The 23,479-nt window shown below is 38.6% G+C and overlaps 6 protein-coding genes across 6 annotated transcripts in view; 1 reads left to right on the forward strand and 5 right to left on the reverse strand.

Moving 5' to 3' along the window:
* LOC104714185 (histone acetyltransferase HAC1) overlaps positions 1-7,067 on the reverse strand; it is a 10,620-nt gene extending 3,553 nt beyond the window's left edge. The window contains exons 1-12 of the mRNA XM_010431468.2: positions 6,755-7,067; positions 6,189-6,533; positions 5,695-5,809; positions 5,343-5,592; positions 4,752-5,243; positions 4,492-4,634; positions 2,142-3,740; positions 1,623-1,919; positions 1,242-1,520; positions 948-1,076; positions 631-831; positions 384-526 (exon numbers count right to left, since the gene is read on the reverse strand). Of these exons, the coding sequence (XP_010429770.1) occupies positions 384-526; positions 631-831; positions 948-1,076; positions 1,242-1,520; positions 1,623-1,919; positions 2,142-3,740; positions 4,492-4,634; positions 4,752-5,243; positions 5,343-5,592; positions 5,695-5,809; positions 6,189-6,394 (3,854 nt within the window). The 5' untranslated portion in view covers positions 6,395-6,533; positions 6,755-7,067. The remainder of the gene's footprint in view (positions 1-383; positions 527-630; positions 832-947; positions 1,077-1,241; positions 1,521-1,622; positions 1,920-2,141; positions 3,741-4,491; positions 4,635-4,751; positions 5,244-5,342; positions 5,593-5,694; positions 5,810-6,188; positions 6,534-6,754) is intronic.
* On the reverse strand, positions 7,329-9,500 carry LOC104714187 (NADH dehydrogenase [ubiquinone] iron-sulfur protein 8-A, mitochondrial). The gene is made up of 8 exons (XM_010431470.1): positions 9,355-9,500; positions 8,834-8,903; positions 8,674-8,727; positions 8,491-8,582; positions 8,293-8,406; positions 7,917-7,984; positions 7,722-7,833; positions 7,329-7,639 (listed from the first exon to the last, which is right to left on the reverse strand). Exons 1-8 carry the CDS (start codon positions 9,406-9,408, stop codon positions 7,544-7,546), a joined length of 660 nt encoding a protein of 219 aa, XP_010429772.1. The 5' UTR covers positions 9,409-9,500; the 3' UTR covers positions 7,329-7,543.
* LOC104714186 lies at positions 9,586-13,192 on the reverse strand. Its single transcript, XM_010431469.2, has 12 exons — positions 12,455-13,192; positions 12,229-12,358; positions 12,047-12,149; positions 11,600-11,723; positions 11,408-11,473; positions 11,139-11,177; positions 10,949-11,029; positions 10,803-10,850; positions 10,580-10,630; positions 10,410-10,478; positions 10,062-10,313; positions 9,586-9,978 (listed from the first exon to the last, which is right to left on the reverse strand). The coding sequence occupies exons 1-12, from the start codon at positions 12,608-12,610 to the stop codon at positions 9,736-9,738; spliced, it is 1,362 nt and encodes a 453-aa protein (XP_010429771.1). The 5' UTR covers positions 12,611-13,192; the 3' UTR covers positions 9,586-9,735.
* On the reverse strand, positions 13,368-16,825 carry LOC104714188 (dnaJ homolog subfamily C member 14-like). Its single transcript, XM_010431471.2, has 9 exons — positions 15,795-16,825; positions 15,517-15,646; positions 14,839-15,347; positions 14,678-14,758; positions 14,471-14,575; positions 14,266-14,379; positions 14,090-14,173; positions 13,907-13,978; positions 13,368-13,806 (listed from the first exon to the last, which is right to left on the reverse strand). Exons 1-9 carry the CDS (start codon positions 16,113-16,115, stop codon positions 13,534-13,536), a joined length of 1,689 nt encoding a protein of 562 aa, XP_010429773.1. The 5' UTR covers positions 16,116-16,825; the 3' UTR covers positions 13,368-13,533.
* LOC104714190 (photosystem II 10 kDa polypeptide, chloroplastic-like) lies at positions 18,965-19,864 on the forward strand. Its single transcript, XM_010431473.2, has 4 exons — positions 18,965-19,201; positions 19,280-19,338; positions 19,430-19,485; positions 19,584-19,864. Exons 1-4 carry the CDS (start codon positions 19,039-19,041, stop codon positions 19,729-19,731), a joined length of 426 nt encoding a protein of 141 aa, XP_010429775.1. The 5' UTR covers positions 18,965-19,038; the 3' UTR covers positions 19,732-19,864.
* On the reverse strand, positions 19,815-22,993 carry LOC104714189 (DNA repair protein recA homolog 1, chloroplastic). Its single transcript, XM_010431472.2, has 13 exons — positions 22,661-22,993; positions 22,154-22,245; positions 21,913-21,988; positions 21,754-21,816; positions 21,548-21,677; positions 21,364-21,449; positions 21,149-21,274; positions 20,928-21,032; positions 20,796-20,852; positions 20,642-20,704; positions 20,481-20,557; positions 20,298-20,370; positions 19,815-20,162 (listed from the first exon to the last, which is right to left on the reverse strand). Exons 1-13 carry the CDS (start codon positions 22,904-22,906, stop codon positions 20,043-20,045), a joined length of 1,314 nt encoding a protein of 437 aa, XP_010429774.1. The 5' UTR covers positions 22,907-22,993; the 3' UTR covers positions 19,815-20,042.

Below are 23,479 nucleotides of genomic sequence, written 5' to 3' on the forward strand. Positions count from 1 at the left end.
AGATCCTTGGACGCATTCCCAGAAAGATCAGTCTGCCCAGAAGCTTTTAGCGCCCTTTTGGTAATGGTTTTCTTGAGCATCCCTTTCTTATTTCCCTTTCTGCCATCTTCTTCTTGACTCATTTGGTATATAAGATCCTCCGCTGCACCTGGCCAGTAGTCACCATCGAAATACGGGAGCCTGGCTGCTGTAACCTTAGCTTTACATTCACCAGTTTGCATAAAAAAATGGTCATAGAGATTTATAGTTTCTGCAACAATCCCTTCCTTTGAAGCTTTTCTCAACATTGCTAGGTACCTGCGAAGAACAAGATGAGAAGTTGGATGATGTATATATCATATGAAAACTAGCGAAGTTCATCCCAAAAAGGTAACTGAACTGACCACTCTCGTAGTTTATCAGATTTTGGCGTCTTCTGAATTTCTGGATGACAATACAAGATATAGTCTTCGCCCTTCAGCGGCGGACACGCCCATATGTAGCAGCTTGTGAAACCACGCAACTTGCAGTATTCTAGGTAGCCGATCTAAAAACAGGATCAAATTATACTCTGTTAGATCTTCCATATAGTTTTTATAATAAAGCACATATATTGGTTAATAACAAAGGTTTAAGAGGACTAGGACTTACCAGAATTTCGTGGTAAACGAAAGTACGCAGAGCCTCTCCGTTATAAGATCTAACCTCGGGTCTGAAGTACTTGACAGAATCCAAATACGAGAGATAAACTCGGCGTTGATTAGGAAAATCGCATTCAGAACCAAATTCTTGGACGTACATCCCAAATAAGCATACTTCTACACCTTCAATCTTTTGGAACAGCAGAACTACCTGTAAAAATAAAATGCCGTCGCAAGTGAAAAGGATATTATTAACAGCCGAACTCCGCAAACATAACGCATATATGCAGAAATTACAACTACAATGCGCCTTCTGATCATTCTTACCTTAGACTTGTACGCAAATTCTGTTGGGTAACTATCCTCCCGAAAAATTTCAAGAAATCGAGGTTTAACTTCCAGCTTCTTGTCAACAGATGAAACAACTCTAATCACAAGGGACTCGGCAGTAGGAATCTGTCAGTATCAAGTCAAAGAGAAAACAATGCAGCTTCAATCTACTGTTTCTAACAAAAAATCAGTACAGGACAACAAACTTATAGAAAAATAAAAAATAAATAAGACTGATGTGAAATACATGAAAGACATTAAAAACCTTAACAAACTCCACCCCATGTATACCTCATCAAAACTTTTTCCTTGAGCCCTGGCTCTATCTGTTCTTTCCTGCTTCAGCCTCTTAAACAACCGCTGCTCTATATGGTCACTGAGAATTGTTCGCGGTAGGTCTTTAGCTCCAAGAACAGCACTCTGAGGTAAAGGCTTCCTCTTACTTTGCTCCACTTCTGCTATAAAGCAATATGGACAGGTATACTCAGCCTGCCCTCCGTCATTCCTTCTCCCATTAAATAAAGCACATATCTGATGTTGCCAGGCCTCACATTTATCACATTGGACCCACTGCAAAAATCAAAGATAGAAACAGAATACAGCATGAACTTAAATCCATACCAAAACGGGAGACAAACACAAAACAAGCCTACAGAGTGGATAGTTTTGTACCCATTCTTCAGTCTCTTCATCATTTTTCTTTTTCTCGAGTCTTGCCTTAGGTATAGGCGTCCCTTCAGCAAGTATAGTATCCCCACGGGATTCATTATAACATGGAATACAAAAGTAATGACGAGTGTCACCAGCTCCTACAGTGTAATACATAGCATTTCTCTTGATGCGGGCACCACAAGGGGTACAATAGATAGGTGGCGGCTCAAAGGTAAGCTTCTCCACTGCACATAGTTGGCAGGAATTCTCACTCATTGAATGCTCCATTGCCTGATTTTTTTCTGCTTTGGCTTTACTCTGCAAGCACATGATAGACAACAGCCATTAATAATCAAAATTCAGATAAATATGGACAAGTGTTTAACATAATAGCTCAATCAAGCCTCAAACTACAGATGAATCATCTAGTACCTATAAGAAGGGTAAACTAAACACAGAAGCCGCAAATTAAGAGATTACTACCAGGTACTCATGTTATTGTGTATTATGTAAACATCATAAGTTGAGAAAATCACAAACCTGGCCAACCCACTGACGGAGACCACGAATATGTTCTCTGACTTGTTCAGGAGTGAACAATTCAGTTAACGAAACACCCTTTATCTCTGGTTTTCCAGATTTTGATGTATGTTCAGTAGGCTCTGGCAGATTTTCTTTCTTAAGTAGCTCAGGTTCTTTCTCCATTTTGGTATTCTCTAGCCGAGGTGAGGTATCAGACAAATCAGGTTTAACAGGTTCACTGACAGGCCTTTGCTTGGGAATATTTTCAGTAATTCCAATTTTCTCCTCTTTGAAACTGGTTCGTGTCTGCGCTGAAACTTCAGAAACCTCAGCTTTCACTTCAAAATACTTTGAAGATGCGCGTACATCACTGTGCCTATGATCTTTCCTTTCAACATACTGAGATGATTGTGCTTCTGTTACGGAAACAACTGAGCTTTTACAACTTTCTGTCTCAACGTCCACAGGTTGAGAAGACTGCTCCACCTTCAACCGTTTTAATGAAGGTTGCAAATGATCTGAAATATCAGCACCAGGCGAAGCACATGATATTGTTCCAGCAGAGGTCTGCACTGCATCATTTGATATTTCACCTCCATTCACTGGCCTGGCTGCATCAGTTTCATTTTTTAAACGAGCAAGGGACCGTGCATTTGCTTGTTGCTGTAGGTAGGCCTTCACAGGAATACAGACAGGGCAGTTAGAGTCCTTACAATTTCGATGGTGATTAATCAATGTCTTGGTGGGGCGGCAACGGGGATATGAACATTGAGTTGCAGCACAACTGTCCATATGTTTCCAGAGCTTCTGAACCGTAACACAATTCCGATCAGGACACTTCCCTTCAGGCGCTTTGCAGTTGCGAGCATGGCGTAAAAACAGTAGCCATTTCTGTTGATTTCTGAATCTCGGATCTTGGTTTCCGTTTCCATATCTACAAGTGGTTGCAGTGGGATTTTGGGGATTAGGGGATTCTGACGTAGTGGAAATATGGTTTTGACCTATAATCGACCCTCCAGACATATTATTGGGCTGAGCTTCATCCGTTCCTGACATTCTTTGACGAAAGTCCTCCTGAATGTGCCGTTCGTTTAACATACTATTAGACCTTTGTGTCTGTTCCTGTGACTGAGACTGCCACTGACCACGCAGCCCAGATTCTGATTTCACTCCAACAGAGAGGTTGCTAAAACCGTTAATAGAGTCTGAAGCCACACTCTGCGGATGCAACATTTGCTGTATCTGTTGGCTATTTTGAGGAACTGATGTGCTCATATCACTCTGACTTGTGACGGGGAGAATCTGAGAACCGGCATGACGGTCTTCTGCATTGTTCTGGTATTGATTCTGAAACTGAGAAAGCTGGAATTGCTCAGGAGTCTGGGAGTGAATAGACTCGCTAGGGTTCTCAATTCCTGGTTCGTGTTTAACGTGTGTAACCATGTCAGAAGCCACACGATTTTGCCCAAAAGCATCATGACTTATAAATCTCTGTTGCTGCTGGCTCTGCTGCTTTAATTGCCGTTGATGAAGAAACTGTTGCTGCTGTTGGTGAAACTGATTAGGTTGTTGCTGAAACCGATTAGGCTGTTGCTGAAACTGCTGCTGTTGATGTGACTGCAAAAATATGTACAAAAGAAGATTACAAATCCGTATTCTCAGATTGAAATAGATTGATTTTTCACTGGTGCACCTTGNTTGACGAAAGTCCTCCTGAATGTGCCGTTCGTTTAACATACTATTAGACCTTTGTGTCTGTTCCTGTGACTGAGACTGCCACTGACCACGCAGCCCAGATTCTGATTTCACTCCAACAGAGAGGTTGCTAAAACCGTTAATAGAGTCTGAAGCCACACTCTGCGGATGCAACATTTGCTGTATCTGTTGGCTATTTTGAGGAACTGATGTGCTCATATCACTCTGACTTGTGACGGGGAGAATCTGAGAACCGGCATGACGGTCTTCTGCATTGTTCTGGTATTGATTCTGAAACTGAGAAAGCTGGAATTGCTCAGGAGTCTGGGAGTGAATAGACTCGCTAGGGTTCTCAATTCCTGGTTCGTGTTTAACGTGTGTAACCATGTCAGAAGCCACACGATTTTGCCCAAAAGCATCATGACTTATAAATCTCTGTTGCTGCTGGCTCTGCTGCTTTAATTGCCGTTGATGAAGAAACTGTTGCTGCTGTTGGTGAAACTGATTAGGTTGTTGCTGAAACCGATTAGGCTGTTGCTGAAACTGCTGCTGTTGATGTGACTGCAAAAATATGTACAAAAGAAGATTACAAATCCGTATTCTCAGATTGAAATAGATTGATTTTTCACTGGTGCACTTTTTGCATGCAAAGTGACTTTCATTGATTGCTTACCAAAGAAGAGCTAGTTCTAGACACAGACTGGAAATTTGCTGTATTGGCATTCTGAGAATTGGTCATCATTCCAACAGATGTTACAGCACCATACAAATTTCCCGATCCAAAAGGGTCAGAATTGTTTGTGCCAAATCCTTCACCTAAAACGGTAAAATAACAAAAAATTATATATTCTGCTGGACATGCACAATCACAAGAAGTTATAGTGCATATGAAACAAGACAAGCGGAAAAAAGGATGGGAAATAAAGACTTTACCCTGCATTCCTGAACGCTGAAGGTTATCATATGCCTGCTGCGAACTTCTGGTAGAATTGGTGTACGATGTACCTGAATCTACGCTTTTTGCATTCATCCCAACACCACCATTTATGGAGCTGTTAGACACATTTGACATTTTTTGTTGCATTCCAGGTCTAAGGCCAACACCCATTTGACTTCCATGGTTCTGTAGCATACGACTATTTTGGCCACCAATATCCTGCCTCAGTTGCTGTTGTTGTTGCTGTTGCTGCTGCTGAGGCTGAGGTACCATCATGGGCGCAGAAGAAAATCCACCACTATTGTTGGAAGCTTCAACACTCATATACGACTGGCCATTATTGCTATTGTTATTAGTAATACTGTTGACAAATCCAGGTGTAGGCATCATCTGACCAGTATTTCTTTGAGAGCTCATAGATGACATGTTCCCTCCAGAACCAAGACCAAAGTTACTCGACGAATGCTGGTAGCCATTAGACATATTACCTGCAAAGACGAAGTCAAGGTGTTCAGAGGAAAAATGAGTACAAAATTTCCTGGCCAGATTTTATATATAAGTTGTAAAGAAAGAAGCTCCGAGCATACCACCAGAATTTAGCAGGTTTCCAGTGTTCATGTTTGTAGTTGTGATGTTACTACTTCCAGCCATAGTAGCATCAACGGAGGATGTAATCATCAAATTTGGATTCCCCCCACTGTGTTGTAATCCTGGAGTGGGTATCATTGTTCCAACCGAAGACGAATTAGTGTGTCGCTGATTGTAGTTATTCAACTGTCTGCCTTTGATTAGACTTGTCAGCCGAGGCTCAAGGGTTGACTGGTTCATGTAATCTTCCTGCAAACCAAAACGGAAGTGCCAAGCATTAACAATAAAAAAATGAAATACAATAGCCAACATGCTGGATCAAGTGGCAACACTTAGATGCCAATGAAATACCTTTGAGTGAGCAACTTTAAACAGGCCCTCTTCTAAGCGTCTAGCAACGTCCATATACTTTGCCTTTGATGCATCATCAGCTGGAGATGGTTGCTTTTGCTGTAAAATGTTGAAACTGAAGAGAAACAATAGACGTACAGAAATTCGATTAGTGATAAACGAGGGAAAAGAGTCAATCCAATCAAAAAATATTGTCAGCAACGATCCAAACAAACAAAACTTTTTAATAGAAGAAAAACCTAACAAACATTTGTACAACTCTGGTTCCAAACTAGAATATGAGTTTACTTTTCTAACTTTAGAGATCAAAGTTTATGCTTTATTTTATCAAACACCCGATGCACTAGTTGTATAAAAACGTTATATTTTCATTGAGTATAATTTAANAAAAAAAAAAAAAAAAAAAAAAACATACGTTATAACTAGAGTAAAGCGCATAGAACTGCCAATGGAAAGACACGTAAATATCTAGAGGAAAAAAAAAAAGAACTTACATCCTGATACGCATGGCCTGGCGAAGTTTATGGAGGTCAGGGTCAACGGGAGAAACACGTGAAGGTCCTAAACCAGCAGGAGGAGCAGGAGCTGAACCACCACCAACTAAATTCTGCATCTGAGGGTTCCCATTCTGCTGGGACATGGTCCCTTGGTTAGGAACCTGACCAGATAGCTGTCCCGACATGTGTGTCTGAACATTCATTTGGTTAAAATCTTTTTGAGTCTTCGTCGCCTTGCCCTAGTTCTTCTCGTAACTAACAGTAACAAGCACAGCATAACTTTCCCCTCCTCCACAAGTCTCCAAATTTCATCTCCTGATTAGCACAGAGTTGAATGTCCTGCTAAACAAGTTTGGTGTAATCAGAGTACAATCCAGTTGGGATAATACTATCAACAAACTTAGATACACTAAGGAATCAGGTAAACATAAGCAATGAAACCCCAAGTGGCCCAAAGAAATATAAACAAAAAAAAAAAAAATTGAAAAACCCTAAAAAATTTCCACCCCCAACCTTTGAATTGATACACAAAGGAGAAAACTTTGACAAGGACGGAGACCAACCGGTTGATGATGATCGAGTGTGCGCGCAATGGAAACAAAGTCGGTGAACAGCCGATGCGGCACGTGTGAACTCAAAAAAAACCAAAGCCAAGTTTAGAAAGTTTAGGATCAATCAAAGAGCAGAGGTTGACAAAATTGTCAGAAAGAAAGATGAGATGTAATTAAAAAGCGAATCGGTTTTCAGGTTTTTCCCAAATCGGGGGGGATTTTTCTGGGCTTAGTTAGAGGTTCGTCGAATTGGGGGTGTTCTTCTTTGGACTCGCTCGATTTGGGGATTTTGATTGTTTTTTTTTTTCTTTCCTTTCTAGGGATTCGTTGTTTTTCTGAAATAGTAACCCATAAAATAAAAATAAAAATACACATTAAAATATTAATTTTGTTGTCTGAATACGATAATTGGCGCAACCAAAAGGCAACAAAAACAATTTCGATCGGACAATTTAGGATAAACTAGGCTTATGAGTTATGATCCTGTCCGTCCGATCAAATATGTCATAATTTATAGTTTATCTGCTTTCAGTGTTTGACCAATTAATGCTCTCTTTCTTCTTCCAAACCGGACAAAACCAAACACTTAACCGGAACTCATGTCGGAAACAAACTCCTTCCTTCAGGTTTGGAGGTGGTACAAACAATTCAATTACACAGACAGAACAAAAAAAGCAGGAATTACAAAAGAGTTTTTTTTCACACGGATATATGATGATCTCAGCTTTATTTCTAACAGAAGCAACGCAAAATGTTTTCCGGGGGAAATAACTTTGAAGCAAAGACTTATAGGATGATGGTTCATCGGTAGAGACTCTCTGACCGCAGATTCTCAGCAATCTCGGTCTCCCAACGATCTCCATTCTCCAGAAGTTTCTCTTTGTCATAGAGAAGTTCCTATGAAAGAAAGGGAAGGTTACAGAAGTTCAGATTATGTGTGCCACAAGATTATTAGGTTTACAAAATGTGATAATCGGACCTCGTGTGTCTCGGTTGCGAATTCAAAGTTAGGTCCTTCGACAATTGCATCAACGGGGCAAGCTTCTTGGCAGAAACCACAGTAGATGCATTTTGTCATGTCGATATCGTACCTGTACAGCTCCAAAATCATATCACAATAGGGTAAAAGAGAAAGCATATATTGTTGATAAAAGATAACTGACGGGATGATGACCTAGTTGTTCTGCGGCTTCCATCTTCCCTCTCCTCTGCCTCAATTGTGATTGCTTGTGCTGGACATACCTGATGAAAAAGACATCAAACAGATCATTGTCAGCGGATATGAGCATTTCATCAGAACTCTAAGCGACTCAACAGTAAATCTTACTCATACTCAAATAAATTTCCTAATTACTAGAATGAATTTCGTAGGCATCAACCTTTGATCCTGAGCTATGGCCCATATCAGAAGAACCAGTTTTACACAGCAGAATGGGTTAACAACCTTGTTTAATAGATGCAAGCATACCCACTATCCTGAGATGCCTAGCTTTGGAAAGAAAGAGAACATTAAATTAAATTAAGGCTTAGTATAGATCCCAAAAACTCACAGCTTCACAGAGTTTGCAGGCAATGCAGCGTTCTTCCCCAGTAGGATATCTTCGAAGAGCATGCTCACCACGGAAGCGAGGGCTCAGTGGACCCTTCTCAAATGGATAATTGATCTGCATACAAAATAGAGCTTCAGAGAATCAAACAGAATATTTATTAAAATCTAAGTTGTGAAGACTGGGAAAGATGTTACTCACAGTAACTTTGGGATCAAAGAAGTACTTGAGGGTCAGCGACAAACCACGGACCATTTCAGTGAGAAACAAGGTATTTATGCTCCGTTCAAAGACTGAAAAGTTGCAAAATATCAGGAGGAGGAAGAGAAAAGTATGAGAAACAAAAAAGAAAAAGAACTAAGTGTCTAGAACATATTGGTTTACCAGTACTCCAGTCCTTGGAAATTTCCTTAGAAAGTTGCTCCGCTTCTCTATCATCTGAATATAACATAGGCAAACCATAAGTCATAATACAAGTTGAAAAGGGGTACTTCAACCTAAATCACCAAAAAAAACCTCAAACACGAGCAAAAAAAAAATATACCTTTGTTACTGCCATAAGAAATACCACGAGACTGCAATCCAGAAAGATGAGATCCCTGCCCGGATAAAACCTATCCATGAAGAGAAGTAATAAGAGATGTATCCATAACATACACACACCATAAGGAAGCTGATGAAAAGATTAACATTTCACAAGAAAAAAACAAAATAACTTGCAAAAACGCTCTCAATCACAGGAATTAAAACTCATCGAGACTCGCATGACAATGGTAATCCATAAGAGCAACGAAGCATCAAGATTATTAAATTTGCCTACAGGATTCATTCAATCGATCAGGCTGATGGATACTCTACAATCTATAGGAATGTCACAGTTTCATTCCAGTTTCGATTGAGATGTAATCACGAATCCCATCAACAAAGACAGATACTTCTTAGATTCCCGAAACTCCAGGAGACGCATTCCACATTTCTAAGCATCTCTAAAACAACTCCCCCAGAAGTAAACGACACAGAGATCAGAAATATACAAAAAAAAAATAGAGCAAACGAGATTCATACAAGATGTCGAGCACGGAGAGTGCTCAGTGACCTGCGAGCCAGCATCGAAGCCATTGATGGAGCACCCAAATTCGATTTTAGGGTCCTTCACTGTGCGATTTGACGAGCAAAATTGAAATCCTCGGATGAAGAAGAGCCCTAAAAAATCCAATTTTTCTCCTGAATTTTAATACATGATTACATTTTTGTCCCTGGTACAAATATTTAATGGTTTCCTGACCCGGTTAGGAATTAACCGAATTATTCCCTTAAACCGATAAAACCTGAGAGAATACATAAAAAACATACAGTAATAATAGCTCAAGTTTGTTTGGTACACTTCTTTCATCACCATTGGTGATCGAGAAGAAAATTCTTTACAAAGAGATTCTGAAAAATATTTCAACTGAAGTTGGTGGATCGATGTTTTGGTGCAATGTAGTAAGAGTCTCCACAGTTAATGTGAGATTGCATCAACGGATTCCATCTATCAAATATTATCCGGCCACCACGACCAATCCTCCCCTGAAACCGGCTTGGAGGTTGACCCGGCGATGAATCTGGTGCTGGAGGAACGATCCCTGCAGCTGCCAGTTTATCTGGAACCAGCGGTTTCGTGAACAGCATGACTGGTTCATTAGGATCCTATGGATATCAAAAAAAAAAAACAAAAGCATTACAGATTACTCGAGTGATGAAGTAAGCGAGAGAGAATGTGTTGTAAGAACCAGTTTGTGAAGCCATCCGTGATGTGACTGTCGTCTTCTAACTTCTTGCTTGATTCCTCCCGGTTGAGATGCGTTCATATTTAAGTTGGTGAAACGAGAGTTAGGGATAATGGCAGGTCGAGTTCGTACACGGGTGCTAGTGTAATCATCAGAGTCCATCAATTCATCGTCGCTTGAGCCAAATTTGTATGATGTTGTAGTCGGTTGAAATCCAGGCAGAGCCAAGCTATCTTCCAGGAGCTCTGTTTCATGCTGCAACAAAACCCATAGATAAAGATTTTAGACCCGGTAAGGCAATTAAAAGACAGCATATGTAACAAGAGTTTTAGAGGAAGTAGTAGTAAGTACCCTGTATTGGAGTTGGATTCTCTGAAGGCTAACCTCACTGTCCATGACATCCCTCTTCTTCTCTTCTCTCTACGGAATGGGTAACATCAGATTAGTAACTTTGGAGAATGCAATCCGCTTGTTAAGATATGAAATGAAGTCTAAAACTCTAAAACTGTCATAAAGAACACCTTAATGAGAGCCTCCAGAATGGTCTGTGCTTGGCCAAGATTGCGTCTAACCTGATAATAGTGTATCCCATATATTCAGAATTCAAGACAAAATCATAAATGAACCCCTAACAGATAATTAACAGCCAAAAATATCAATGTTATCTAGGAAGCCATTGTAAAGGCAAATTGCACATTGTTTTCAGGTGCAAGAAACATAAAGAGATTCAGGTGCCTCGCTCACCTGTCGAAGCTTTTCAAATGACTGCACATTGTTTTCTCTCCTCTGCATCTGAAGAAGAAGTAAAGCCTTATCAGTATTTTTTCTGTCTCCAATTGGATATTAATATTAAAAATCTATCACAAATTGCGTAGAACAAGACAGCTTACCCTTCTTGTGTGGAGTCTATGAACTTTCTCCCTTGGCCTAAACACATTGTAGGGATTGGTATCATTGACCGGTGGAGGAGGCTGTTCCAAACAATGAAGCAAAACATCAACTAAATAATCGAGGTAAGGTGACTTTCTGGCATAGGCCTTGATCGTTTCAAATGGAAATAATTCAAATTATAACGCAAACCTGTAAACGCCGCAAGACAGGCTTCTGCCATCTTTTGCGCTAAGTTCACATAAAAAAAAATGAAAACGAAACATAGGCATTAGTATTATAAGCCAAAGGTAGTCCATATGTGGAACTGATGCATCATTGACAAGGATTATGCACAGGTTTCAAGAACCCAATAATCTGTTGAGCCATCTTTATCTCACCCCGTCAAGTAAGATCATTAACCTATGCAACATAATGTCTATATCCAGAAAACTTGTAACAACAAAAGTTTTATCTCAAACCTTGTCTTTCCAGTAGTTGAAGATAGCCTGAAAAGTTCCATAATTAATGGACAGAGATTGCAACGCCTGCAATAAGAAGACAAAAATAATCATCGAAATGTTCTGTACTGTTTCTAAAATGAGTATAGACTGGATGAACAAGAGATATGATAAACCAAAAGACTATGGAACACAATAAAAGCAAAATTATACATCAACAGCAGCATCAAACTGCAAAAGCACAGGAACCGGAGAACCGAGAGTAGGTGCAATAACTCCAGCTCTTTCCCGCGTCTTGTGATCCAAAACCTCTAGTTTAAAAATAATGCCCTCAAGCCTGTATCAAAAAATTTAACACATATATGTCGCTCATTAAAAAAGAAGGATTCTTCTTTTGGTATCTATCTCAGTAAGGGTTTGGTTTTAGCATTTAGCAGAATCCAGTCATAATTTACTAATTTCTAGTGAACAGGGCAAACTGATTAAGCTACAATACAAAACTAAAAGACACGGAGAGACTGAATAACCCAATTTGCCTCAAAGATTAAATATATGAAACACAGTATCAGCATGATGCAGCTACAAGATAACAGAAAAATACTGATGATACTAAATCCTAAAGAGGAGGAGCAATAAAGATAGTTGGATAGGTTACTTTACTTTTCAGGTGAAAGTTCATTCTTATCGTTGTCAAACTCATAAAGCCAATCTTCATCCTCATTGTCAAGATCATACTCCACAAATTCTCCAAGCTCAGACCGAGCTGCACAAAAAACAAACTTATATAGTCTCCACATGACGAAAAAAGCCACCTTCATAGCAAAAGAATACAAAACTGGTACCTCCTCTTGCACGAAGATAAGAAGCAGGTTGACCAAAAGTAGGAGAATAATCCCTTTCATAAGTATCCACAATAAGAAACTGAGGTGTTGGTATTTCTGAAGCTGGTTTCTTGCTTGGCACTGGTGCAACCTGATAGATAATATAAGTAACAATGGTTAAAAGTGATCGAATTCGGATTCGAAGTTAGAACGAAAAAAGAAGGAAAAGAAAATATGAAAAATTCACCTCATTGTCAACCTCAACGGAAGCTATACGCAGCAACTGAGAGTTTCTAGTAGTAGAAGTAGGAGTGTCGTCGTCTTCAAAGTCTTTAAAGGATTTTAAAATAGGAAGCTTCTTGTGTATATCCAATGGCCGTGGCCGGAAAGAGAGCCTACTCATTTCACCTTCTTCCTCACTATTCTCTACTTACAAGTGTGTGTGTGTGTATGTGTACATATATGTATATATACAGAGATAGATAGATCGCTATGTTTGCTCAATTAATACAGGGAGAAAGCAAAAACGTCTGTAATATTCAAAAAAATAGTTCAGAATCCTAAAACTCGAAAGAGGAATAGATAACGAAAATAAAATGGTTTCGACAAAATCAGCAAAGCAATCGAAAGAGGATTTTAGGGTTAGGGTTTTGAATCCGGATGGAACAAAAAAAAAAAATCAAATTCGATGATACCCCAAAATTGGCAAAAGCTCTTCCTCTTCCTCGTACAATCCCAGTTTCTAGGGTTTTTTATTGGCTCAGATGGGTAAAATTGCGGCGGCTACCCGAAAATGGAAACTCTTCCGTGATTTAACCCCAGAAGGTCAAAATCGAAGCTTTGAAGGGAAAAATTATAAAAATTTAATGGAGGAGGTCAGACTCAGACGTGCTTGATTGATTCCGTCAGTAACAACATTAACATACAAAGGAGGGAAAACACACTCTGGTAAATTCGGGTTCGATTTCTCAATTTTTATTTTTCTCTGTTTTTTTATTAAAAAAAAATTATTAAAAATTCAAAACTTTATAAATTTAGTAACCATTAATATTTCTATTTTGAGCTTCTTGTCCTCATATCATCACATGAACTGCCTTTAAATGTACAGCATTGATTCCAGGAAAAAAAAACTTCTTTCATTTTCAAAGTAGTTGTAATAATACCACACTGAAAAATCCACAGATTCTTTTTTTTTTCTTTAAGAACAATCCACATAATATGCTATTTACAGAGAGAGACTTTGGATTCACTTGCTGTGAATTCAGTTTTTGGATTCGTGGTGAGCTATATGGAAGTTTTGTTTTATGGTTTCGGTCAAATTGTGAATCAAGTGGATGTTCTTCGCCATTGTTTCTTGCTTTTCATCTGGCTTAACTTGAAAGGGCTCCAGCTTTTTCTGCGTTTTGAGGTTTCGCAGAAGAGACCAGAAGCAAGAGCTTGTTGAAGCCATAGCTCAAACTCTTCTTCGTCCTCATCCATCATCTCCACATCTAGATCCCATGGGAACCTACTTGAGTTTGATCTTTGTGTTGTCTTCTCTAAACCAACCATGTTCACATGAAAGCTTGGCCTATGTGTGTTCGGTCTACACGCCATTCCCTTTAATTATGATCAAATCAACAACACATGTTAATGTATCTAAATCATTCATCTTCACATTGAGGTAATAATCCACAAAGGAACGGGTGAGAGCACCAACCTGACAAATGGCCCATTCTGAGACGTCAAAGATTTTGCTTTCCGCGCAAACAAAAGCACGCGGTATTTCAATCTTTAAAAGGACCGAAAACAAAATAAAGCGGTTGAGTTGAGGATACTGAGGCAAAACCACATTCATCATTACAAACAACAACGTGAGAAAAAAAAGAAGCTTTTCTATTACCTTATGTGCTCTCTCGAAGGGTAATGTCCCTTTGAGTTCGACCCATCCATCTCCATCTTTTGCTTGATGATATTGACCACAATCCTACATTCAACAAATTGAGATGATCTGAATGACAAAAGATGAAAGACGAAGATGCTTTTAGAGTTCCTGAGTTGGTTGGATTCAAATCAAACCTGACACCATCTTGCCTTTGCTTTAGTCCTATTGGTGCATACCCATATGTGTGAAGTACCACATTTCGTACAGTGTATCCGCCTCGATTCTTCTGATCGATAATCAGGACCACTCTGCAGATAAACATGAACAAAATTAATCGGACACAAGACCAGGCGCCCAATAAATATCAAAGAGAAGCAAAAGTAAATACTGTAACTAAACCTTATGCGAAGAAGCATGAGATGTCTGGCAAACACTCCTAGTCCTAGATTCTTCTTTTCGTAATTGCTCATCGTAGTCTCTCTTCTTTACGAAATCAGAAAGAACCTGAAAGAAGAAAATACGACCTTTTCATGTCTAATATATCAAAATACCAAGAACATGAACATCAAAATTTACAAATTCTCTAAATTATACATCATTAACTACCTCGTAAGCACTTTGAAGTTTCTTGAATGATTCACTTGCCAATGGACTCCCCATATTTTTGTCGGGATGAACCAACATTGCCTAGAACATATAGCACACACTTCATTAACCTTAGAGAAATTGCATTAACCTACTCAGAAGCATTGGAAACGAGGACAAACCTTCTTTCTATACTCTTTCTTAAGCACCACAGCATCAATCTTTTTATGCCGAGGGAACCCTAGCGCTTCATAATGATTCAAACTATTCAGTATTCTCTTCATTTCATCAGCTGAACTTGTCTCTTCTATTTTGACTATTTTAACAGTAGAAATCTCCTTTACGCTATTAACAACAGTCGAAGGAGCAGCTGGTTTAGCAGACGACTTATTCTCGTGAATCTTTTTCTCGGTTTCTTCTTCAACAGGAGGAACTGAAGGATACTCGAATTCCCCTGAATAGTCTTCTTCTATAATTGTTTCTTTCGGTTTCTTTGGTTCCTCGTGTTGTGGTTTTTCACTTAAATTGTCACACCATTGAAGAAGACAATTTAATATATCATTGGACAAGAAAGCAAGATTTATCGAGAGGAAAAGACCAAGCCATCCAAGTCTGACTTTGACACAATACATCGCATATGAGGCCGCCATTAGAACCACCACACGGGCATGATTTAAGGAAAATAAATAGCCTGAATCAAACAAAACTAGAGAAATCAACACCATGTAAATAGTAAAGATCAGGCATATAATAGACTCAATAACCAGAAAGACAAATCCAGCAAACTAATCTGAAGTGGTTGTATTGTAACAGTGAACGAGCATAAGAGCAGACTGATCAGGGAAAAAATAGAAACTTGCCTCCAACAATAAACAATGTTCCGGTGATCCAAAAGTTTGCATACATCCATAAAATCAAAATTCCAAATAGTCCTACAATAAAGAGCCCAGGGGTGCAACCTAAGTTCAGAACAACAGCTGCAGCTGCCCCCTGCAATAGTAAATGCAAAGCAATAAGTGAGACCCAACTCAATCAACCAAATCTCCAATCTAATGTAGACATTGAATAAAAATCTTGAAACCATTAGTTGGCAAATAGCAACTAGGATTTCAGAAATAAAGATAAAAAAGATAATTACCATACTGAGGAGAACATAAAGCAAGCAAGACAAGGAAGTCAAGCTAAGGAAGCAACTCCACATAATGAGAAGCAAAGCAGCTGAACCCAATTTGGCGCTGCAATGGAAACCCCTAAAAATGCAGTCTTTCCAATACACAAAAGACAAACGAAGTAACCCTAATAGCTTCCCACATCCACAACACACCAACGGCCAGTGACGCTCCACAACCCCTCCCATCTTCTCCCCAAAGCATCGCACCCCAGAACAAGCATCCGAGCACATATTTTTCTGAGACTGTATCCATTTCCAACCTTGCTTAACCAACCCAATATCCTCCATCACCAAAAACCAACAACTTCAAAATCCCTAGCCAGGGGTCGATTCAACTCACAAAGATAGAAGCAGAGATTGAGAGGCGTGAGAACAGAACCAAAGAGACACATCTCATCGACGAAACTAGCTTCTTAGCCATAACTCCCACGAGCTTAATTCAACAGGTATGCCGCATAAACGTAACAGAGAAGATACACAACAAAAACAAGACAGTATGTGACCAGAAGAAAATCCGGTCACGCTGATTCGTTCAACGCAAATCACTTCACATGCAAGTTTCCCCAAAAACAACTGATTAAAAAAAAGGCAAAGTAAAGCTCCGTAATATCTGAGAGAGACAACAAGAACAAAATAAGGAATCTTTCGTTTCCCCTTTTTCAGCAAAACTCAGTCTTTGCTTCATTCAAAGACATTCCCCAAATTACCCATCAAGTTCCCATTGATCGGATCCAGGAAAACTCTGACTAACTAATCCCGGCGAATGAATAGCTTCGTCGGAGAATCACCACCACAACCGACAAGTATTTCACCGGAGAGAGAAAGAGGGAGAGAGTGATAAACAAAAAAAAAGTAAGAAAATGAGCTTCTTTAGTTAAAGTAGATTGGAAGGGAGGGGGCATTGTAAAGATTAAAGCTTCAGAAAACCCTAAAAGAGCTCGTGAAAGAAAAGAAAAAAAAGAGAAAAAACAAAACTTGAAAAAAGTTTCAAAAAGGTTCTTCGAGGAGAGAGAGAGACGACAAAGTTTCGCGTATATAGAGAGAGAGAGAGAGAAGACAAGATCAATCCATCCATAGAGAAGAAGAAGGAAACAGTAATTTAATTGATTAAGTCGTTAATTTATTACATTAGCATTGGGTTTGGCGAATTAATTAGGAGTTAGTTTGTGTTAAATGAACTTTACTTACTGGAGTTGTATTAGTATATTATTTCTGGGTCCCATTTTACTTCCTAGAGTGTAAAAATCTCCTGCGGCTGGTCACACTATATACGTACAATTGAAGCTAAAACCAGAGTTGGTTAAGTCCGGTTCAATTCTGTAAATGTTGGATTGGATACCAAATTAATGCAATTTATATTTACACAATTTAACTGTATCAACCTCTCTATAACAAACTTAACTCACTGTTTCTAGTTTATTGTGTTGGTTTATTATAACAAACTTAACTCACTGTTTCAGTTTGGATTTATCGATTCTAAAAAATATAATAAGATTAAGAAAAATCAGTGTTCAAGAAAGCGCTAGGCGGTATCTGGGCGGTGACCCATCGCCTAGTGCCTAGAACGCTTAATCGGGGCCTAGACGATTTTTAGGCGGTTTAGGCGTTTACAACATAAAACATTATATATATATATATAATTATGTACAAATATATGTTAGAAAAATAAAAAATTTATAAATTATAAACAAAAGTAAGAAAAATACATTTATTTAAGTTATATTAACAACATATAAATATTTATAATTACATATACAGATATAAAATTTAATAATTTAAATATATGTTTTTAAAAATAAAAATATAAATATTAAAATTAAATTAATATAATTTTAAGCGGTTTAGGCGGTTATCTAGGCGCCTGCTGAACGCCTAGACCGCTTTCTTGAACACTGAGAAAAATAATGTTCAATTCTTTTATTGGCAGAAATATTCTTGTGGGATTGATTTGCTTTAAAACGAATTTTTAGTTTAGAACATGTGTTTTTTTTCCTACTTAAAATTGTTTCGAATAGATTTGTTTGTTTTCATTTGACATTATTTAGTAAAGCATGTTCTGTTACCTGTATCCAAAGCATCGTGCTTTGTAGTTTTGGGATTTTGTGAATACACAGCAAGATGCGAAACTAAAATTTAAATATATCAAATTATTCTCTTATCCAAACGCAGTCAAAATATATGTAACTTATTACAGTTTGATTTAAAGAATTAGGGAAGTTTTTATTTTAGTTTTGCATAAGAAGATTTCAATGTTATTTTAAGAAACGTCAATTGACTGACTTTATAATAACAGCTTAGTCCTTATGAAAAGAAAAGAAAAAAAAACATAAATTTGTTGTTGTTTGGGGTCTACATTATATCCACTGGAAGGAGTCATGTGGCGAACAAATGTTTTATATAAATTTGTGGTGGGTGATATATATGATTGGAATACATGGAAATGGTAGCTTGCTTGTACCCTTACTCACTCTCATTTGAATATTTTAGTAGTCTTATAATATTGGTTTGGCATCACGACTTAGACGTGTAACTAACACATCGACTGATCAACAAATAGTTATTAATACAAACGACTTTGATTTGTAGTAATATACTCTAGTTGATAGTTTTTTTAATGACTTGAGTAGAAAGAATATGCAGAGCAAACATTGACCAAATCCTTATATCATCCCCCTATTAGTAAATGACAGACAAATGAGTCCAAGTTTGTTTGATGTTTCCAGTTATGGAAAAGCCATAATTAAAGGTCCGTTAAGACATTTACTAATCCGTCAAACAGCAGCGAGCAATTAGAAACGCTGTATCTAATCACTAGCGTTTCTAATCGCTGATTAGAGTACGAATTCGCGTTTCAATTTCCACGCTTCCCAATTGGGTCTGCTTTGAACTAGTGGGCCTGTTTTAAGTAAACTATAATCTATAGGGGCCATCATAATAATGATTTAAAACATTGAAAATCCGACGTGGCATTATGAAGCGAAGTGAAAAAACTAAACCTGATCTGACGGATCTGCGTAACCAGTTGTAGATAACGTTAGTAAGGAAGATATCCCGACCAAAGCCACACAACCTTCGCCACGTGTCATAACCACAATCACTTATCGGATCACCGCTCTCTCATATTTGAAGCCGCACAAGCAAGATGCACCACTTGACTTGGGTGAGAGATTGAGAAGTTTGATCATCTTGTGAGAGAATCAACCAATCAATAATGGCTGCTGCTTCAGTAATGTTTTCATCGGTGACCTTGAAACCAGCTGGTTTCACCGTGGAGAAGACCTCGGCTAGAGGCTTACCCTCGCTCACAAGAGCTCGTCCCTCCTTCAAAATCGTCGCCAGTGGAGTCAAGAAGATCAAGACCGACAAGCCCTTTGGTTAGTACTAGTATACACAGATGTTACCGTTCATGTATAGCTTATATATACCCGCTAAATCGATGTGTGTGTGTGTAGGAATTAACGGCAGCATGGACTTGAGGGACGGCGTCGACGCCTCCGGGAGGAAGGGCAAGGTTGGTTAATACATCTAAACCACGACGTCGTTTTATATATTTTTGTATGTTACTTGGTGAATCCTCTTTAACGGATGTCGTTTGAACGCAGGGTTACGGTGTTTACAAATACGTCGACAAGTATGGAGCTAACGTCGATGGATACAGGTGAATAATAATCTCCCATACAACACTTTTAGATAAGAACCATGGAATAACTTTGTAGTAGTAGTAAGATGATGATGATTTTAAATTTTGGGTTGCAGTCCTATTTACAACGAGAACGAGTGGTCAGCGAGTGGTGACGTGTACAAGGGAGGAGTCACCGGATTGGCAATTTGGGCTGTTACTCTCGCCGGTATCCTCGCCGGAGGAGCTCTTCTTGTGTACAACACCAGTGCTTTGGCTCAGTAAAATCTTAAGTTGTTGTTAGCGGCATGTGTACTCATGTTCTATAAATGTTTCTGTGTTGTCTTCTCTTCTCTTAAATGTTGTAAAACTCAGAAATACTTTTGAATTTATAAAAGACTTCTAGTGTTTATATATATATTCATCTTCCTGTGATTCCCATCCTCCAATTTTCGAAGATTTTGTTGCACAAGAATGATCTTCGATTCAACATATATATTGGTACAGAACCATTTGGTGTCATCATGAAACAAGAGATGAACATGATTTGGAAGATCTTGGTCTAAAATGTATTAGATCCCTAAGTCTTGGCTAAGTCATTGGAAATCGTCAAGCGAGTCTTCTTCTTCTTCATGATGCGAAGCCGGGGAAGAGCTGCTCCTCACCAAAGGAGTTGATCGATGAACTTCTCCATCTAACATCAATAATCTCACTTTCTGCAACACCATTCCAAAAACAGATAGCATAAAGAGAACGAAATAATGCAAAAAGCTTACATTTCACATTTGTTACAAGGGAAGGAATTTGCAATCTTCGGAGATTGGTTAAGATTAAGAATAGAGGAAGCAAACCTTCTCAATTTCTTCTTGAAGAGAAGGGTTTTCCCTTAAGTGTTGCAGTGCTTTCTCTCTTCCTTGCCCGAGCCTGAAACAATGACCCCAAACACAAAACCATATCGAATACACTCTATCGACTTCTGTCACATAATCAAAAGTCTTAAAAGGATTTCAGAGTTGTCCCTGTAGAATACAAACCTTTGGTCTTCATAGCTGTACCAAGAACCTTTCTTCACCACAACCTCCATTATTTCAGCACAATCAAGAACGCATCCCTACAATTTAGGTTTTAGTTAAAAAAACATAATCAACAACAATGATTATTCGTTGTCAGAGACTGGTCATCCACAGACGCATACCAGTTTACTGACTCCTTCCCCAAACATAATCTCAAACTCTGCTTGCCTATACGGCCTTGACACCTGCAAAATAGTCAATGAATAGGCACAAAATCACTTTAATGTCTAAAATAAGTTGACATGCACTAAGGACATGTTTAGCCTTAATACGAACCTTGCTTTTCTGCACTCTTACACGAGCTCGAAGACCAATATCTTCATCCCCTTTGCTCTTTGAATTAGAAATGAGTTTAGTTCAAAATGACATAGAAATACAATGCAAAGTTAATAGAACAATTATGCTTACAGATTTGATCTTCCCAGCAGAACGAATTTCTAGCCGGACTGATGCAAAGAACTTCAACGCAATGCCTCCACTTGTCACCTCCGGATTCCCATAGTACACGCCAATCTTAATAGCATAAGAGATTAGCACTGTTAGCTCGAGAACACAACATGCTTATACATGAAATCAATTTCATCAAAATGGATAACATAAAGGGTGAGTGGGTTAGTCATAATTTTCACCTTGTATCTTATTTGGTTTAGGAAAATAAGCGTACAACCAGCTTTAGAGGCGTTTCCTGACATTTTACGAAGAGCTTGACTCATAAGACGAGCTTGCAAACCCATTTGCTGCATTCCAATCTCACCCTAAGTACGGAACAGGGGAGGAAACAAATTAACCTCAGGGAATTTCAAACAATAAAGAAAGTAGATGTTCGAAAGAGATGATATCATACTTCAATCTCAGCTCGTGGAGTAAGTGCTGAAACAGAATCAACACAAATAAGGTCAACCGCACCTGAGCGACACATACGGTCTGCAGCTGTGAGATTAATAATAATAATAAGAACATATTAGTTTCGCAAATACATACTTTACATGGCAATTACTAAAACGATACGAGAATTTAGAATGTTTTACTTTCTAAAGCCATTTCGCCATTGTCTGGCTGGCACACTATCAAGTTCTCTACATCAACACCTAATGCTTTAGAGTACGTTGGATCAAAGGCATGCTCTGCATCCACAAGCATTGCATTGCCTCCAAGCTTCTGCACAATTAGCAAATAATGTTTAAGCGACATACTTTCTGGTATAAAAATCGAATTGTCTGGTCGGAGTATAAACCTGCACTTCAGCAATAGCATGGAGTGCTAGCGTGGTCTTGCCACTACTTTCTGGTCCATATATCTGCAGTATCAAATTTCAAATAGAGGAAAAACTGAGACCAGCGTCACACATTCTATTATCAGAACTCTGCAACATATCTCTAAGCAAGATCAATACCTCAACTACACGACCCTTCGGCAGGCCTCCACCTAAGGCAAGATCAAGAGTTAATATACCACTCGGAAAAGTTTCCCTGCAATACAGCAAGCAGACCAACATTACACAATCATCTTATATTTTCGTAAAGTCAAAAAAATCACATGGTGTAATTAAGATGTCTAGTGCCATGATATTGGACTCGTTCCATCACAACACTCTTGAGTAGAGGAAAGTAACACAATAAGTAAGAGAATCTCACACTAGTGCTCCACCAGCACTCCCCAATCTTGTAACACTTCCTTTACCAAATGAGCTGTTGATGTCATTCATAGCTGCCTCTAACGCCTTTTGCTGTAAACAAGCCACGAAAAACGAAAGTGAGTGAGACAAAGAACTCAAACAAGATAGGACCCCAGAACAAGAAAAATATGTATGAGAGCAAAAAGAAGAGAAGACGCAGAGCAATGTAACCCCAAAAGAAGCGCAAGAAACAGCTACATGATAGATGAAACTAATCAAAAATCTTTCTTTTAACCCATAAACAAGCGAAGAAGATACTAACTATAAGACACAGTCTCCGAGCCACTGTAGCAAATTGAGAATTCCAGCTCAAAATGAATTACAAGTCTAATACATAGTATAACCAAAGCCAATCCCATGAATTAATGGAGATCCAGATATGCTTAGGTTCAGTTATGGGAGACGTATTGTTGTTAAGAGTAAATCAAATAAAGAAAAAGAGAGAGAGGGAGAAAGATGAAATTACACGGTCGAGGAAGCGGGAATCGGCGTCGGGAGATAAAGCGCCGTTGATTCTATCATCGAATTCAGAACTGACGTTTTGGTTGAGTTTCCTCGCGGCGTTGACGGTGACCTGAGAATAGAGGCGGCGGGAGTAGGAAGAAGAGAGACGGAGCGGCGGCGAATACGAACATGGCGTGAATGGGTGGAGCGGAGTAAGAGGAGTGAGGCAAGGATTTAGCTTCAGAGACAATTCTAGGCATGATTCCATTTTTCTGGGTTTAAGCAAAAGAATCGAAAAGACGAGTCGAAGAAGAAGAACCTCATATGTGGTATTTTCGAATTTTAAATTAAATAATTAATTTAACATATTTTTTTTTTCTTAACTTTATTATTGTAATAAATCTGAAAGAATAAAAAATATATTCCATCCATATCTAAAATATGCTGAGAGTATGTATCAAATCACAAAGGATTCAATTTTACTAAGAAGAAAATACGAGTTTGGCTCTTCAATTCTTAAGCTTCTGCTGAAAACAAAAAGGTCTTGTTCTTGATAATTTTAGGAGACTAGGACAAAGCTGTTCATCTATCATTTCATTACTAGTTGTTTTGGCTCACCATAGCTGCAATATTGTACTCTCTTGTCATCATTTTTCCTGAAGCTCGATGATAATGCAAAATCAAAAGGGCATTGAAATTGGCTACACCAGAAGAGGAATGAATGAGAGACACATGAACTGGAATTGAGAAAGTGATGAAACAAACTATGTACCTTCATGTTATTCCCTTTAATCTTCATGTGGTTTGCAACAACAACAACAAAAAACAACTGTTGATGGGG

The sequence above is a fragment of the Camelina sativa genome, chromosome 9, assembly GCF_000633955.1.
Source record: "Camelina sativa cultivar DH55 chromosome 9, Cs, whole genome shotgun sequence".
NCBI lineage: Eukaryota > Viridiplantae > Streptophyta > Magnoliopsida > Brassicales > Brassicaceae > Camelina > Camelina sativa.

What these genes read in the sequence shown, in the direction of transcription:
- LOC104714188 (XM_010431471.2), bottom strand. Translation starts at nt 16,115, where the DNA reads ATGGAGGATATTGGGTTGGTTAAGCAAGGTTGGAAATGGATACAGTCT. An exon ending in CTCATGCTTCTTCGCATAAG is followed by an intron (nt 14,380 to 14,470) that starts GTTTAGTTACAG and finishes GTTTATCTGCAG; the next exon opens with AGTGGTCCTGATTATCGATC. An exon ending in CAGAATGGGCCATTTGTCAG is followed by an intron (nt 13,807 to 13,906) that starts GTTGGTGCTCTC and finishes TCATAATTAAAG; the next exon opens with GGAATGGCGTGTAGACCGAA.
- LOC104714190 (XM_010431473.2), top strand. Translation starts at nt 19,039, where the DNA reads ATGGCTGCTGCTTCAGTAATGTTTTCATCGGTGACCTTGAAACCAGCT. An exon ending in CCTCCGGGAGGAAGGGCAAG is followed by an intron (nt 19,339 to 19,429) that starts GTTGGTTAATAC and finishes GTTTGAACGCAG; the next exon opens with GGTTACGGTGTTTACAAATA. An exon ending in GCTAACGTCGATGGATACAG is followed by an intron (nt 19,486 to 19,583) that starts GTGAATAATAAT and finishes TTTGGGTTGCAG; the next exon opens with TCCTATTTACAACGAGAACG.
- LOC104714189 (XM_010431472.2), bottom strand. Translation starts at nt 22,906, where the DNA reads ATGGAATCATGCCTAGAATTGTCTCTGAAGCTAAATCCTTGCCTCACT. An exon ending in AGTGCTGGTGGAGCACTAGT is followed by an intron (nt 21,989 to 22,153) that starts GTGAGATTCTCT and finishes GCTGTATTGCAG; the next exon opens with GGAAACTTTTCCGAGTGGTA. An exon ending in TACAGCTATGAAGACCAAAG is followed by an intron (nt 20,371 to 20,480) that starts GTTTGTATTCTA and finishes TCATTGTTTCAG; the next exon opens with GCTCGGGCAAGGAAGAGAGA.
- LOC104714187 (XM_010431470.1), bottom strand. Translation starts at nt 9,408, where the DNA reads ATGGCTTCGATGCTGGCTCGCAGGTCACTGAGCACTCTCCGTGCTCGA. An exon ending in GGAAGCCGCAGAACAACTAG is followed by an intron (nt 7,834 to 7,916) that starts GTCATCATCCCG and finishes GGAGCTGTACAG; the next exon opens with GTACGATATCGACATGACAA. An exon ending in TCGCAACCGAGACACACGAG is followed by an intron (nt 7,640 to 7,721) that starts GTCCGATTATCA and finishes TTTCTTTCATAG; the next exon opens with GAACTTCTCTATGACAAAGA.
- LOC104714186 (XM_010431469.2), bottom strand. Translation starts at nt 12,610, where the DNA reads ATGAGTAGGCTCTCTTTCCGGCCACGGCCATTGGATATACACAAGAAG. An exon ending in CTGTCTTGCGGCGTTTACAG is followed by an intron (nt 11,030 to 11,138) that starts GTTTGCGTTATA and finishes TGTTTGGAACAG; the next exon opens with CCTCCTCCACCGGTCAATGA. An exon ending in GAATCCAACTCCAATACAGG is followed by an intron (nt 10,314 to 10,409) that starts GTACTTACTACT and finishes GTTTTGTTGCAG; the next exon opens with CATGAAACAGAGCTCCTGGA.